The sequence below is a fragment of the Ambystoma mexicanum genome, chromosome 9, assembly GCF_040938575.1.
Source record: "Ambystoma mexicanum isolate Mex_15411 chromosome 9, UKY_AmexF1_1, whole genome shotgun sequence".
NCBI classification, from domain to species: domain Eukaryota; kingdom Metazoa; phylum Chordata; class Amphibia; order Caudata; family Ambystomatidae; genus Ambystoma; species Ambystoma mexicanum.
The window spans coordinates 980082910-980100332 of NC_090931.1; the positions used below are offsets into that span (position 1 = coordinate 980082910).

Sequence of the window (17423 nt, forward strand, 5' to 3'; positions counted from 1 at the left end):
CTCGGGCGTGGCCAGGGAAGGATACTTACCTGGAACTACTTTGGGGGCTATTTAAGCCACGCCCAGACAGTAGCTCACGCTTCGCGTTGTTCTGCATCCAAGCAGCTGAACGCTCACCGTGTCTGTTCCTGCATCTGGTCTCCAGCCACGCCCGCCTCGATCCTGGAACACCTGTAAGGAAAGAAGAGAAGAGAAGAGAAAGGTGAAAACCAAGAATTTTATCAAACTTCTTACCTGCATCCGGAACCTTCACGCCAGCGTTCCTGAGAAAAGACTTCCATTTAAAAGCACTGCGTTGCTCTCTGCAGCGCCGCGCTTCACTCACCTGTCCTCGGGAGTTCTTCTGGCTCCACCGCGGCTGTCTGCACCGGTCGCCACATCTCTGCGCCTAGGGGAGAGAAGAAGAGACAAAAGGTGAGCATCGCTAACTCACCTGAGTTTACCATCGGCAATTCAATTCCTCAACGCATCGCCTTCATTTTGCACCTGAAATAAAGGACAGATCACAGGTTAGGAAGGCAACAGAAAAGGAGGCTCAACACTTGAACTTTAGTAATCTTCATACTTACGGCGTTCCGCTAGGAAAAGTCAAGTGGATTTTGCCAGCGCCATTCTGAAAACCAGTGAAGTAACTGGACAAACACGCACCCCTGCACCAGAAGCAGGATGGAGAGTTCATCCTTTCAAACCATACGGTGAGGTTCAACCGGGGATTTCAGAGGAAGTTAGAGAAGAACGAAGGGGGGAAGGGGGGAGCAAGCACACTATTCTGCAGACTGTTAATCCCCTTTCTAATCTGCAGAAGAATATTCCTACGGGCCAGACAAGCAAGATATGAGGGTCCTGTTCAGTCGGTGTTCCGACTTCTGCGCATCACGCTCGAAGAGGCCACAGCAACCCAGACTAGACCAGCGCCTCCGTGGGAGTCAGGTGAGCGTTACATACATGGCGACACTGGACATGAAAGATGCATACTTTCATATTTTAATGTTGCCAGCGCACAGAAAATACCTCAGGTTCATGATAGAGGGCAAACACTACCAGTTCAGAGTGCTACCCTTCGGCATAGCATCTGCTCCAAGGGTATTCACGAAGGTACTGGCAGTGGCAGCGGCCCACCTGCGCAGATTATCCATCCCAGTATACCCTTACCTCAACGACTGGCTCATAACAGGGGACTCTTACGAGACATGCTTCTCAAACACCCAAAAGACTGTAGACCTTTTGTTCCAGCTGGGCTTCTCCATCAATGAGAAGAAGTCCAGCTTAGACCCCACCCAAGTCAAACAATTCCTAGGGGCTCTAATTCGAACAAAGGACGGCCTCGTCTTCCCCTCCAACGAGAGGGTCCAAAACATGCTGTTTCAGATTCCCCAATATGTGGCAGGTCGAGAGGTGATGGTGCGCAAAGCGATGCGCTTGCTAGGAATGATAGCGTTGTGTATTTATTTGGTACCTTGCGCGCGCCTGCGCATTCGCCCAATGCAAGAGTGGCTCAACAGCCAGTGGTGTCAGGCCAGCGGACAATGGGACGATCTAGTGGTGGTCTCGCAGGCCTTGATTCTCTCGCTACGGTGGTGGACAAAGGAAAACCTGATAATAGGGAAACCTTTTGCCACACCCGCAGTGGAGGCCACTCTAACCACGGACGCATCCCTCACAGGATGGGGGGCTCACCTATCCCATCAGACTGCTCACAGAGTGTGGACTCCGAGCGTAGCATCCAAGCACATAAACCTACTGGAGCTACTGGCGGTGTTCAAAGCATTAAAAGCCTTCCAAGAACACCTACAAGGGAAGACGGTGATGGTCCTTACAGACAGCACCACAGCCATGTACTACATCAACAAGCAGGGGGGCACCCACTCTCCAGGACTGTCCAAGCTGTCCCAGAATATATGGAAGTGGGCTCTCAGACACAACATGTTCCTACTGTCACAACACGTACCAGGGGAACTCAATCTGCTAGCAGACAAACTCAGCAGAGACTTCCCCCTGCCCGAAGAGTATGAATGGCGATTGCACGAGGACATCGTCTTAGACGTCTTCACGCAATGGGGATTCCCCGAAATAGACCTGTTCGCAACTCTGGAGAACTCACAATGCCAAAGTTACGCCTCCAGGTACCCCCAGAACCAGTCCAAGGGGAACGGTCTGTCGATTCAATGGTCGGGGAAATTTGTTTAGGCTTTTCCCCCGACTCCTCTTCTCAACAAAGTTGTGCACAAGATGCAACAGGAACAAGTTACCATGATACTAGTGGCCCCGATGTGGGCCCGGCAGCCATGGTTCGCTCACTTGATGGAGATGTCCCTATCCCCCCCAGTGAAACTTCCCTGCCCGCACAACATGCTGTCACAGGACAAGGGCAGGACACTGCATCCATGCCCTCAGACCATGAACTTAGCAGCCTGGCTCCTGAGATCATAGAATTTGGACATCTACAACTCCCGCAGAGATGTATGGACATCCTCAGGGAAGCCAGAAAACCTAATACTCGCCACTGCTATTCTAGCAAGTGGAGAAGATTTGTCATCTGGTGTAGAGGAAAGAACATCAACCCAGTTGACTGCTCTCCCACACAAATTGTTCTGTACCTGACCCATTTATTGGATTCAGGTCTAGTGTTCAATTCCATTAAAGTCCACCTGGCGGCACTTTCTGCATACACCACTTCCCAACTTAAAGTGTCGTGGTGGAAGATCCCAGTTATCAAGGCCTTCATGGAGGGGGTAAAGAGAATACACCCTCCGATATCTAACCCAGCTCCCGGATGGGACTTAAATGTGGTACTTACCAGACTCATGGGCTCGCCATTTGAACCCATGCACAAGGCAACTCTTAAGGACCTCACTCTTAAGACTGCTTTTCTAATAGCTATCACCTCCATTAGGAGAGTAAGTGAACTGCAGGCTCTTTCTGTTCTAGACCCCTTCGTAACAGTTCACAAGGATAAGGTGGTTCTACGCACACACCCAAGGTTTGCACCGAAATTCATCTCAAAATTCCATGTAAACCAGTAAATAGAACTACCTAGGTTCTTTCAAAACCCTTCCAACTTGGGAGAAAAAAGTCTGCATACACTGGATGTACGCAGAGCTGTCATGTTCTACATGGAAAGAACCAGGCCACTGAGAAAGACTAATCAGTTCTTTGTCTCAGTGGCAGCAGGAAGAGAAGGAGATGCAGTCTCAAAGTCCACTATATCTAGATGGATTGTTCAATGCATCACTCTCTGTTACACTCTTGCTAAGAGGGAACTACCCTTCAAGCCAAGAGCACATTCTACTCGAGGCACTGGGGCATTCATTGCAAATGTTCCCCTTGAGTCCATCTGCAAAGCGGCTACCTGGAGTTCTGTGCACACCTTTACAAAACACTACTGTCTAGATGCACACTCTAGATCTGACTCCCAGGTGGGACAGGCAGTATTAAGACATCTTTTCTCTACTGTTCCTTCTCATAACCCACTCCGGGTACTGCTCGCTAGTCTTTTCACAGCATGTGATTCTAAGCAGATTAACAAACATCAGAAGGAACATAGACATCTTTCTACATCTCTCTCTTTTCTGTACTCACTCACTTATGGAAGGCTCCCTCAGGGCAGAAAAAATACAAACAGAGGGACCTTGACGCGTGAGGGATTGTGGGTACAACGCAAGTCACTATAGGGATAGTGTTACAGACACGCTTTGTCGACGTCCCCTTTTCGACTATGAAAAACAAAATGCAATACTCCGCAGTGACCACTGGATGTCGGACCTATGCACAGCATGTGAATGTAAGCAGATACAACCATCAGAAATGCTTTTACGGTAAGTAATGCATTGTCTTCTGATGTTTGTTAATCTGCTTAGGGGTTCTTTTGGGTATTCAGACCCCATGTTACGTACTGCGGCTCAAGTTCTGTAATACTGTAGTACATATGTCGGCGTGATTGCGTGTTTGTTTTTACAGCAGTCTAGCGACACTAACCCACCCTCTGATAATCCGATATCCTCTGGGTTCCCATCGTTGTTTAATCGAGTCATTCAGCTGGGTAACATCATGGCTCGGAACATTGGAGAAGATGTTGGTCCTATCATCCTGGTTATCTTGGTGATTTTCTGCACATGCCAATTGGGTCTCCGGTATTGTGCCAAAGCATACCTAATAGTGCAATGATGATGGTGGCAATTGGGGAAGGTGAATAATAAAGTACCTCATGATACACAGGAAGCAGAGATCCAAACTGAGCAGGACAATGACCCCAAATACCGCATGGGGGGCCCTCCCCATGGGCGACAAAGTAGATATCCTGTACCACACCACTATACCCTGTACCACACCACCACTGTGCCTCCCCCAGATCACGAAAATGATAAGGAAGTGTGGGTATATTTAACGGAATGGAGGATGCATATACATGACCTGCACACCTGAACAATATGTGCAAAATGGGGAAAGTTTAAGGAGTGTCTGTAGGGCATGAATGCCCATAAAAGGCACACTGGCATGGGATGAAGCACAATGACGTGCAAATGAGCAGAAATATGGGGGAGGGGTGAATTTGTTACTGTAGAAGTAACGAAAGTGCCATTCGAGGCGATGTAGCATACAAGGGGGAGCAGCCTGTGTCACCAGGTCCCATACCAAGAACCTGCAGCACATAGAAATAGCTGTATAGCACTAGAAATGCCCATAACCTGCAACTCCATTTTGTATTTGTATATTTGTATTTATTGTTTTTATATAGCGCTTTAATCCAAAGCGCTTTACAGTTTAACAACAAGAATACATAGAACAGTAAAACAGCATGTAGACCAATTTGCATATGAGGATGAAGAAGGGAGGAGGCGTTGGGGAAGGAAAGGAAGAGCGAGAAGGTGAAGGGAGTAGAGTGAATCAGTAGGAAGAGGGGAGGACTTGGGAGAGAAGGGGGAAGGTAAAGCGAATTAAGACGGGGTACAAGAGGGGAGAGAGAGAAAGGAGAAAGGGGAAAAATGTGTCGGAGTGGGGAATGAAGGAGTGATTTCAAGGAGGAGCGGAAGGCGGGATAGGTGGGGATGGAGCGGATAGAAAGAGGTAGGGAGTTCCAGTGTAGGGGAGCGAGGAGCTGAAAGGAGCGGAAACGAGAAGCACAAGGGGGAGAGGGAACAGAAAGTAAGAAGAGATTGGCAGATCGAAGGGAGCGAGAGGGGTTGTAAAATGAGAAAAGAGACGAGAGGTTTGGGGGGGCAAGACCATGAAGAGATTTAAAGACAAGACAAAGGAAGTTAAATTTAAGCTGGGAGTGGTTGGGAAGCCAGCCTAGGTAAGAGAGTGAGTTGAAGATGGAGTCGTGAGGTGAGAGAAGACAGAGGATACGGATGGCAGAGTGGTAGAGGGATTTGAGTGGGGCGAGATGGGAAGCGGGGAGTCCGAAGAAGAGAGAAGAACAATAGAAGAGGCGAGAAAAGATGAGGGAGGAGATTAAGAGTTTGGTAGCATTGAAGGTGAGAGAAGAGCAGACTACGAATATTGAAGAGGTGGTAGCGACATGTGCGAGGAAGTGAGGGAAATATGATGGGTAAAGGAGAGGGAAGAGTCAAAGTGAATGCCTAGATTACAAGCATGGTTGGAGATGGGAAGATTAGAAGGGGGAAAAATTAATATAAGGAGGGGGAGAGGGAGGAGGAAGTGTGTAAGAAGGAAAGAATAAGACTTCAGTCTTGTTAAGAGAGAGAGAGTGAGATGACATCCAGTTTTTAATGGCAGGAAGAGAGATTTAGATGTAAGTCAGGGGTGAAGGAAGAAAAGGAGAGGAATAGCCGGGTGTCATCAGCATAGAAATGTAAATGGTGAGAATTCCCAAAGGACGAGATGATAGGGGCGAGGAGGGAGGTGTAAAGAGAGCATAGGAAGGGTCCAAGGACAGAGCCTTGGGGAACGCCATAGTCCAGAGGGAGAGTAGGGGAGATTCGACCACCCCAAGAGACAGCAAAAGAGCAGTGGGAGAGGTACGAGGAGTGCCAGTTGAGGACAGAGCCCTTGAAACCAAAGGAGGAAAGAGTATTGAGAAGTAAGGGGTGATCGACGGTATCGAAGGCAGTAGAGAGGTCGAGGAGGATGAGAACCGAGGATTGCTTAGAGTAGCGAGCGGTTAAGAGGGAGTTGAGTGAGAGCGGTCTCAGAGGAGTGTTTAAGGCAGAAACCAGAGTGAGAGGGGGGAGGAGAGAGAGGTTAGTGACAAAGGTTAAGAGCTGAGAATAGGCTAAGCATCAAGTATTTTAGAGAGAAAAGGTAGAAGTGAGATTGGATGAAATTTGGAAGCAAGAAGAGGATTGGAAGAAGGTTTCTTCAAGATAGGGATAATGGTGACATGCTTGAAGGCAGAAGGGAAGCTGGCAGAGGATAGATAAGTATTGAAGAAGGACGTTGGGTAGGGAGTACAATTTTGTATTAGGCCTAGAATGTACAAGCTGCAGGCACTCGCTGATCACGTCCTGAGTTCGCACAGGGTCACAGGGCCCAGTTCCTGCACAACATGCTGGCTCTGCTCGAGCCCTGTTCCCACGGAAGTCCATTTCAGTCTCGTCCCTTCAGTGTTGAAAATATTTAGTATCGCCTCAAAGAATGCGCCCTGCAAAGAGCGTGAGAAAAGCACCAGGCTCCAAGCTGTGTCCATTCATCTTCACTAACCTGCCATCAGGTCCCTAACCCCCTACCCAGCCAGGCCGGAGCCAGCCCCACACCACTCACTCGACCCCCACACCTTTAAATTCTTGATAAACACAAGACCCCTAACCTCCATAATGTGTCCACCAAAGATCTAAAGCATGCACGACTGCTTTTCTCTCTAGCAGTCACACACGCCCCCTGTAACATGAGGTACCGGGAAGGGTAGATCGAAGATCCATCCCCTGGGGGAGAGTTGGGTGCGGAACTGCATTATTAATGAAGCCCTGAATGTATGGGTCAGTAAGCCTGTGTTATATTCTCCCCACTCCCTGGCACCATTTCCCGTGTTGCCCAGGTGACTGCCACAATGAAGAATAGCCTGTCTTAGTTGTTTAGATAGATACAGTGTGTTTCATGCATGTCCTGACCTTCACTGCGAGGATGTACCCAGCTGACCCACGTGGATCAAGATCTACGGAGAAGAACCAGCCCCAAAGCAGCAGGCCCATGTGTAGGTTGCCTCCAGTCAGTGGCACCTACGTGTCCTATATGTGAATGACACTTTTTGTGTTTATGACCCCATGTTTACTAATGTAAGACCAGAGCGCTCTCGAGCAGCAGAGTCCTTTGCTGGCGTTTGTATTCTGTATGAGTAAACCTTGTTATCCTTGCAAAACTATCTCTTGGCCTATTTCCCTAGCAGGTTGTATTGACTCAGGAGTGTGCGTATAGAGAGACTTGCCTTCAATAGTCTTGACAATGAAAGAACCCACTAATGGCTCTAAGCAATTTACTTGCAAGATAGGTTCCTCCTGGGACCATGCCTTACAGTGGAGACCTCCCATCTCCTACCCAGCAAGTCCTGCTGACATCCAATTCCAACACAAAATCTTGCGCTGATCCATATATCGGCCGACTGTTCCAGGCATCCATGTGCTCTAGCCAGCAATGAAGTTCCATGACCACATCATGGGACACCATCAATTCTCAGTCTCGTCTCGTGCCGAATCTAGGTGTGCAAAATCTGCTCCAATCGGAAGCTCCAGTTTGTGGGAAGTGTCCCACGTTTTGGGAAATAATTCATGTTGGTCAAGTGTTCAAATGAGCTTATGCCAGGATCAAGCAACATCACGTGTTCAATCAAATAAAGAAATGATGGACACTCTAATAAAAATAATAATAAAAAATCACAGTTAATGTAACTGATGCATAGGAATATAGGGTTTTGGACAAGATCAAAATATTTTGGTCAAGTAGGGAAATCCGATTTGGGTCCAGTCATTCTGGTTTCAAAGTCCCTAACTTCACACTTAACTGAGCCTCTTTTTTGTGCACCTTACCAATATTTTCAATTTACGATAATGCTTCATACCTGTGTTCAGTTATTGCAAAGCATTCACACATTTATCTTATATGAACATTGGAGCAGTGGGGAAAAGATATCTGCACATGATCACACTGTTTCGGACAAATGCTGAAACTGATTTGAATCTGGTGGCATTATTTTACCAACATCGTTGGGGTCACTCTAATGACATTGTACAATGCTGGACCCATCAAGGACATCATATTAAGGGACATCAATTGACCCTTAAGTCTGGTGATGGGCAGCGTATCCTTTCAAAAATAAGTTTTGGAAACCTGAGGCGTGCAGCATGTTAATAAACAGGATTAATAATGAGGGGAAAAGGCACAAAGCTAATGAAAACTAAAGGCATACTGACGTAATAGATCAGAAGCTTGTTTGGTTAAATGTTATATTGTATGCTTTTACACTGCACCAAAACACCCCTGTAGTGGTCTCTGAGGGCCTGGCTTGTCTGGTAGTTGGTGTATTGTGCCTTTGCCTGGGTTGTTCATATGTTATGCTGTGGAGGAAAAAGAGTAGGGAAAAGATACGACCATGGTAAAGAGGGTGGAAATTGCAGAGAAGTAAGACATGGGTGACTTAGAGGTGAAAAAGAAAGTGTTGCGATAGCTTGGGCACTTGTGGATGCCTTAAGGCGGACTGTAGTCAGAATTGCAGAAAAGAAGGTATATGTTTGGAAACGAGCTACCTATGTGACGCAGTCCGGAAGAGCAGTAGATGGTGAGTAACCCCTATTCCTGCCTGACGCCGTCATTGCTATATTATGTGCAATGCATAGGGTCTTATTAATCAATGCACTAGAAAAATATGGCTAAAATGCAGGGCTGCCATTCTGGTTTTCTCAATTACCCCATAGTGTGTGCCAAAGTGGCAAATAGTTTGCAGTAATTCACAATATGCAGGATTTTGTTTTGTTTGGTGGAAGATTTTGCAGAGCCAGTTGAATATAGATAGACCTGTAGTTGAGACGCCAGTTAATATAGCTTGTATCAAGGAGGACATGAGGCCAACAACTCTTGCCAGTCCTCTCAGGGAGAGTAATCCCGTCTGGTGGACAGACACGAGCTCATTTTTTGAAAGCCTTGGTTTCTACCTGGGGAAGCTCAGAAGTGGTACGTTTGTCTACATTGAGTGCTGTGACCTGTAGCTGGTCAGAGGGGTACAATTAAGACTCCTGGGCGCATCTCCAAAGAGATGAGGAAGCCCATGTTCTGGCGAAAGCTGATTGCTAGATGAGGGCGCTTGTTGAGAATGGCGGGACTTGAACAAAAATATCTACATAACTGATTAACTATACCCTTCGACTTTGAAGAGGGTCCACCACAGGCCTCCGGATTTTGGTAAAACTCCAGGGGGTTGAGGAAAGCCCCAAAAGTGAGACAAGAGAACTCCCATACCTCACTGTCGCACAGATAATGTAAACATCTCCTGTGAGATGGATACATTGGCACGTTCAAGTATAAGCCTTTCAAATCAAGAAGAGCTAACCAAACTATGCTCAACGTGTCTGTAAACTAACCAGGAGTTCCGTTCCCTTAGGTTGGTAGCCAGCCTTGCCTTATTGTTTCAGTGGATAGGGAACAGGTTGCTAAAAAAAACCGAAAACAATAATGTGGCTGAGATCTAATTATTGCTTCTTTCACAGCAAGGGCCAGGGGCTCTCGCTTTCATGGCTGTCAGAATCTGAACTGTCTGCATGACCTAAGCATCCTTTGATAACACCCACCAAAAGTGCATTAAAAGTAATTCTCTGCCCACTAACAGAGGGACTTCCTGAGCTTATGCACCCACATGCAGAAATAGACGTCAGCTGGTTGGCTGACCTCCATTGCTGTCTCTGACCACCAAGACACACCGGAATGGAAGAAGTTGTTACTCTACATGTTGTCCAGGCATGGGAAGTAGTCATGACCTTGAGACTACCTATCTTTTAGATAAAGGCCAGAGGAGCAGCCAGTGCCATGGACAGCCTAGTGGAAAGGAAACACCTTTTTTGATCAGATGCTGAGCCTTGTCCAAGGTTGTGAATGGGCTCACAAATGTACCCACAAGGTTATTCTATTGTATTGCTTATAGAGTGAACATAGCTGAAGAGCAGCGGAGCTAGGCACATCAGGATTGTGCCAGAATTGGGCTCGTCATTTTATATAGTAACGCAGTACTGTTTGTGGAGGGAGAGAGGGGTTTGTATTCCTCCGTCAGGTATGGTTGAAAGAGCCAGGTTCTTAGTGTTTTGCGAAACCGGCGGATGATGGGGCATTTCGAGCCAATACTGGGATTGAGTTCCAGATGGTCGTGGTGTGGCAGGAGAAGGACTGCTTGCGAGTCATCTCTTTAAGGGCTAGCTTTGACTCCAACCTTTTGATATTTATTTATTATATTTGTGTACCGCCATGCCCGCAGGTATCACAGCGGTGTACAGAAACACATGAGTAGTTAAGTCAAAGGTAGAGATACAGGTTGCATTAGTCATATTTGTTAAATAACCACGTCTTCACAAGTTTTCTGAAAGTCAGATAAGAGCATTCATTTCTGATGTTGGGTGGCAGAGAGTTCCAGAGAGAGGCTGCTGTGACACAAGAGCTCACCCCTCCAGCTACGTGATAGTTTTGCTACATGAGGTGCGAGAGATGCTCCAGAGGTGTGGAGTTTAGCCGCCGCCAAGTATGCTGGTGTTTCCGCTTGAGACTTCTTTGTAGGCGATACATGCAGTTTTGAATATGATCCTGGCAGGGACGGACAGCCAGTGATGCTTGTGCTGTGTTGGAAAGATACAGTCAAATTTGCAGGCACCTGTAACGAGGCGGGCTGCAGTGTAGTGTGCTGCTTTGAGGCGAGCCAGATGTGCTGGCTGCTGGAAGACCAGTAAGGAGTGCATTTCCCCATCGAGGTGTGAGGGCTTGGAACACCATATTGAATCGTTTTGGGGGATTTAAGAGCTTGATTTTGAAGTGTGTGTGAATCTGTAGCCATGTGGTTTGTGCCTTTTTGGCTTTGTGCTTTTGGAAGGAAAGGCCACTGTCAACAAGGAAGCCCAGGGATTTGGCAGAGTTTGAAAGCTGAGGGGTGAATCCTTCCAGGCAAATGTCATTCAGCCATTGTTGCACGAGTTGTTGATTGGTGGGGGACCAATGAGGATAAATTCTTCGTTGGATTCAGTTTAAATTAAGCGTTTGACATCCATCCAGGCATTCTGATGGATGGTTCTGTTGGGGTCATTTAGGAGAGTTCCCGCTAGTTCCATGTATACATTGAAGATGATTGGCGAGAGAATGGTATCTTGGGAGACCCAACACATGACTGAGAGTCTGTTGGATCTGAATGTGTAAGACCTGGTGCCTATCTGATAAGTAGGATAAAAAACATTTCAGGACAGTTCCAGAGAAGCCCATCCTGTTGTCAAGGAGGGAGAGGAGTATTAGGTGATCAACTGTGTTGAAGGCAGCTTGAAAGGTCTAAGAGGACTAGGCGACTTGAGTTCCCAATGTGGGTTAATCTGAGCCCATTATACAGCACTTGGATGGTTGCAGTCTCAGTGCTGCATTTGGTGTGGAAGCCAGACTGGTAATAGCAGAGGAGGTGAAGTTGGTAAATTGTGGCAAGCAGTTAGGTCGCAACTACTTTCTTGATAAGCTTCCCGATGAATGGGAGGCTCGTGATACGTCTATAGTTGGCTAGATCCTCTGGGTCAAGCAAGTGTTTTTGAGAAGGGGTTGTATGAGACCTGTCGTCAACATGCCTGGGAATGCACCTTCACTGAGGGAGGCGTTCACAATACAGAGGAGTGCATTAAGTGCTAGGCCAATGAGTTGTTTATAATGAGGGAGTTGTCCGTGTATGTAGTGGGTTTGAGTGAAGCAAGTGTATCTGATAGAGGAGAAAGAATGACATTTGTCCAGGAGAGCAGTGCCTGGGGGTAGGGGACTAGGAGTGAGGGGTCACAAGCAGGGCTCTGTCAGGTTTTGAAGTATCAATGAGACCTCTGATCAGTTTTAATGAATAAGCTGTTTATTCTGTTGCATCCGATCTCCCTTGTGAAGCCGGCACCTCAGTGACAGGTGTAGACTTAGAGAAGTGCGTGACTACTTCGAATAAGCGTTTGCTCCTTTTAGAGGCTGCCTCAATGGTGTAAGGCGTAGTGAGCCAATTTAGCCTCAGGGATTGTGTCTGCGTTGGGTACACAGATTTGAGGGGTGAGAGATTCTCTAGGCTGCAGTCCTTGGCCACCACTTTTCAAGGGATTTGATGGAGCGTTTGCTTTCAGTGACCTTGGGAGTTTGCCAGGGTGCAGACGTTTTGACTTTGGTGAGACTAGACTTTAGAAGTGCGTGGGCATCCACTGGTTCTTTGGCAAGGTGGTCAAATGTATACAAGGCATTCTCTATGGTGGGGAATGTTGTGAACATTTCCTCTAGTGTGTCAAGCAGGAAATTATTGGAGCATTGGTGGTTGGGCATTTGGCATGACCTTTGTAGGCTAGCCCTGTGTGTGATATGAGAAGGGGATTTGCTGGGAATTTATCATTGTTGTTTTTGCGCATTAATGTTAATTGTACTCGAAGCAAAGGCTCTTCAAATTATTGTCAACTCAAAGTTAGTATGGAAAATTGAGAGGTTGCAGCTACCTATTCCAAGCTACATGGATGCCAGTGGTGCTGTTATTTAGTCTACCAGTACTTTGTTGCTTAAGGCAATATCATTGTGGTCTTCACGAGTGAGATATCTAAATTAGCCACAAGCACAAGAGCAAATTATCTTCATGGCTTCTCTTAGGAATGGTACTATGCAGAGTATTTAAGAATACTGGAATAACTGCTCTTCACGATGATTGGAAAGTTTTGAGTACATTAACCACGTGCTAAAGACCACAGACACAGGTCAGTTTTCTCTGGATTTATTCCTCCTTAAAAACAATTTAACGTGAGAATGATTATCATTTGTTTACTGTTAAGGTTGTGCTGCAAGCTAGTAAATGGAACTAGTCGCACAGCAACTACGCTATCATTAAGCAGATTGCAATATAAACTGGATAACGACCAAAAGGTACTGCACAAATGAGCCTAATAAACCTGCCTCCAATTGACTAGATATTTCTTGCCCCTGTTGTTTCTACTAATTTGTTGCACATATAAGAGCAAACTGACAGCCCCTAGACTTGGAACAGTATTTGTGCTAACACCTGTTGACATTTTCAATACTCTCATTTAACTAATCAATGATACCAGAAGTATCATGACTTTGTGATGAGATTTCTTAAATGCTGATGGCATATTTTATAATTTCCTATAGCAAACATGTTTTTGTCTTCCTTCATTTTTTCTTTTTTTTCGTTTAAACCATTATTCCCATTTCATGGGGGCTATGCAACCATTATGACTTATATGTATCTCCCTTCTGTAGCCTTCTAAAAAGCTTAATTTTCCTTGAAATGTTAAGCATTGCTTCTAATTGGCCTTGAGAAAACCCTAGAGGGTGAAACTGGTGGCCAAGCAGTTGGCACATTTCTTTTTGATTTGTGGCTAATTTCTTTTGATTTGTTGCTTTAGGTGGCAAAAACCCTTTAATTTCACATTTGATATATCACTGAAATACGAACACGCCTGAATTGTGAACAAAGTGATTTGTACTCCATGTACAATACACAAAGTTGAACACTTAACAAGGACTGGGCTCAAAACTTGTTTATAAGAAGCGTCTGCGATTAGGGACATTTCCTCCATACAATTAACTCAGGCCTGTGATTGTGGACCTTACCATAGCGGTGCAGCTCTCTTATCTAGTTTATTACAAATAAAATTAGCATGACTAAGACAGTCGTGGTGCGGGTCTCATAGTACTGACAACCCTACAACAAGTTATTTATTTTAGATTACATAAGGTTGACTCATCCTGTTAAGAGAATAATCTATGATAGAATCCAATATTTTGAATCTCATTGTGCATTCGCCCTCCTGAGAAAAGAGTCACTCCATTAAATTTCACAGATGCTGAATTGTCAATATTTCTTCCTGGATACTTGTAAAGTAGGAATGTTTTTAGCAGATTGGTCAACGTGATTTATGCCCCAAACACACTAACAAACTATTGATAGGTGTGATTGTATTTTGTTGAAGGAAGATTAGGCACCTGTCGACAATGCCCAAGCTGCAGGAAGCACAACAGGTTCTGATTTTGTAATTGCATTTGTATTTGAAGGCTCTAAATAACACTTTTGGTTGGAACATTGCAGTCTATAGTTAGTTTGACTGCAGTTCTAAGCGATGCACAGTGTGTCAAAGGGAGAATCAATTTAAGCAGGTAGAGAAATTTGTGTACATTATGCCAAATCTTAGAATGGATGGAAAAAGATGGCACTTCCACTTTGCCTAATCCAGTATATTCTTATAAAATAACAACCGTGAGCCCATATTTTCACCATTCCTTGAGTAGTTCTGGGTATTTGCGCATATTGTCCCGGGAGGATAGCTCAGGGGCAGCGTGCGCCTCTTGGAAGCAAGACGACACGAGGCAACAACAGGTTCGATCCCCGGGTCCGAGCTTAGAAACCTCTGGGTGTTTAAGCGCGTTATAAATACGTAACAGCAACAAAACAACAAAAAAAAACACAATTACGCAACTAAGAAAAACAAACAATTCATGTAACAGCGCCTCGATGCCTGCGGGCTGTGTGAGCGCTTTATAAATGTAAAATAAAAATAAATAAATATTAGACTTAAGGAATCACATTCAGATATTCTTTTTTTTACCGGACATCATCTCATATGTAGGTTGGAAATCTAGATGCATCTTCTTTTAGGGGTGTTGAGAAGAATTATGGTATCGAATGCATGTGCCTTTTTTATTTTCCTTTAATCTGAAATATCTTTTGATATGGTGCAAAATGTAAGTTTACTAAGAAATCAAAAGTACTTTTATCAAAACAATTTTCCAAACAGAAGTATAGTGCAAGTTGTGCTATCTGGCATTCCATTAACCAGAATCATCGATTAGCAATCGCCTGTCATTGGTAATATTAGTGCCGTGCTGCTCATGAAAATTACTTACAACAAAGTTTATATAAACTGGGATTCCGGATGGCAGAGTCCCAGTAAACCGAGCAGAAGACCAGGATGCTTTGCTATCCGAAGTTTATGCTCCTTTCAGGGTCTCTGCCATCTGGAATACTGAGGTTTGTTTATCTACCATTGGATACCCGTTGGTAGCAGATATGAAACATTTTACTGTTGTAATATTTTCCTTCTTTTTAAGTGTGATTCAGAAGTGCTTCTCTGCAGACCTACATATTTATCCTCTCTTTGGTTTCATTAATTAGATTGATCTTTCAAGAAGGCAACCAGCATCTGTGCAACGACTCTTGCATGAAGTTGTATTGAAGCTCTATAAAGAACCAAGGGAAGAAGCTGCACCTTCATCAGGTAATCCTATATCCAGAAACTGCCCTGCAGTTCTCTGGTTTGCTGGTGTAATAAATTCCCCATGTGTAAACCAATGAATACTGCAGGTCATCTATTTATAGCATCAGCTTCAAATTTTGGTTTGTTTATATGCTTTCATAATCTTTATACACTCATAGAACCACAAATAGAAATGTGCGAACACCTCAGAGGAAAAAGAACAATATAAAAACCTACTGTCCCATCCTCATGTGCAGTAAAATGTATTTTGAACTTTACAGTGTCCATACTTCGAGGGAGACTTGCAGTATAAGGCTCAAACCCAGAATGGAGGTAGAACAGTGATCGCATTCTCTTTGAGAAAATTATTATCGGCAGTGAAGCGCTCTCTAAAAATGTAAGATTTGGACAAGACTGAACATTTCCCTTCCTAGACCTCATGTAAACATGGCATATGGCCAGCTCCACTGCCATCCTGGATATAAGCGGCTTCATCCCAACTTTAAACTTTAGTTAGAAACAAACTTAGTCAGCATAGGTGAGGTGGGCTAGCAACTTTCTACACTCAGCCATGATATTAGTAAAGATACAGGCTTGTCAATTTGTTTAAATTTGTTCTTTATGTGCCACAGCAGTAAGAGTTAATATAATATAGAAAGGGTGTATACTCAATAACTTAATTTCTGATGTTTGTTAATCTGCTTAGAATCACATGCTGTGCATAGGTCCGACATCCAGTGGTCACTGCGGAGTATTGCATTTTGTTTTTCGTAGTCGAAAAGGGGACGTCGACAAGGCGTGTCTGTAACACTATCCCTATAGTGACGTGCGTTGTACCCACAATCCCTCACGCGTCGAGGTCCCTCAGATTGTTTTTTTCCGCCCAGCTACTGGTCGCCTTTATGCAGAGCTCCTCGAGAGACATTGCCAAATAGTTTCTTCGACCTTTGGTCGTTTGTTATTAATATCAATAACGTAGATCCCTCCCTCGACGCAGAGCCGTTTCTCCGCCGAGCAAAATCTTCGACTGAAGGACGAGCGGAGGGGATCCTTCGGCGCTGCCGAACACATGGCCTGGCCTCGCCGGCCATACACAGTAGGGAGAGTGGGGTTTTGTGGTCTTTCTTTCTTTTCTTTAAGAATGCCTTTCTCTTTCTCCTCCCTCTCTTTCGAGGTCGTAGTCACACTTATTACCCTCAGCTATGGAGAGGACGCCTTTTAGGTTTTGCCCGCTTTGCAAGGCTAAATATACCTGGAAGGATAAGCACAAACGGTGCAACCGTTGCTTACCCCTCGATCACCAGGAGGACGGCTGTGCGGCCTGTAAATTACTAAAGCCCAAAACTCTAAAAGACCACAGGGTCAAAAGGTGGGCGGCCTACGCCATGTCTAGGCCTGACTCCTCGCCCGCTGCCGCCGCCGCCGAGTGTGACGAGGACAGTGACTACACGGCCCCCGTAACGGAGGCTGTAGACCTCTCAAAGGAGCGTTCACGCTCCTCGTCGTCCGTCCCCGGCCCCGACAAGCCCGGCTCACGCCCATCTAATGGGGAAGAACACCCCGGCGACAAGGACACACACAGAAAAACATCAAAGCACATACCCCCAGGCACACTTTCGTCGAAGACGACGGCAGCCATAGCGCCAACGGGGACGCCGGGCCCACCGACGTCTTCCGGCGACCGTAAGGGTCGTCAGCCCTCCCCGCCACCGCTCCCGCGACAGGCGACTGGGCACTCAAAAAATAAGGGCGCTAACACCAAAATTTCTGGCGACACGCATCGCAAGAGCGCTCACGTTGCCAACAAGGACTCGACGAGCAAAGACTCGACGAGCAAAGACTCGACGAGCAAAGGCTCGACGTTTCATAGCGCGACGGCGAACGATCCCTCGGAAGAGAGAATGCTTGCCGAAAGCCTCGCGCGCATAGCATCTAAGGACGGCCAAAGACGTACGGCGAGTGAAACGCCGAAAACCGCGCACAAGGCCAAAGATACGCCGAAGGCACCGGAAAACAGATCAG

At 45.8% G+C, this 17423-nt stretch overlaps 1 protein-coding gene across 4 annotated transcripts in view; it reads left to right on the forward strand.

Moving 5' to 3' along the window:
* METAP1D (methionyl aminopeptidase type 1D, mitochondrial) overlaps positions 1–17423 on the forward strand; it is a 1748106-nt gene that overhangs the window by 181284 nt on the left and 1549399 nt on the right. For all 4 annotated transcript variants that reach the window (XM_069616211.1, XM_069616212.1, XM_069616213.1 and 1 more), the window contains exon 2: positions 15320–15422. In XM_069616211.1, coding sequence (XP_069472312.1) covers positions 15320–15422 — 103 coding nt within the window. The remainder of the gene's footprint in view (positions 1–15319; positions 15423–17423) is intronic.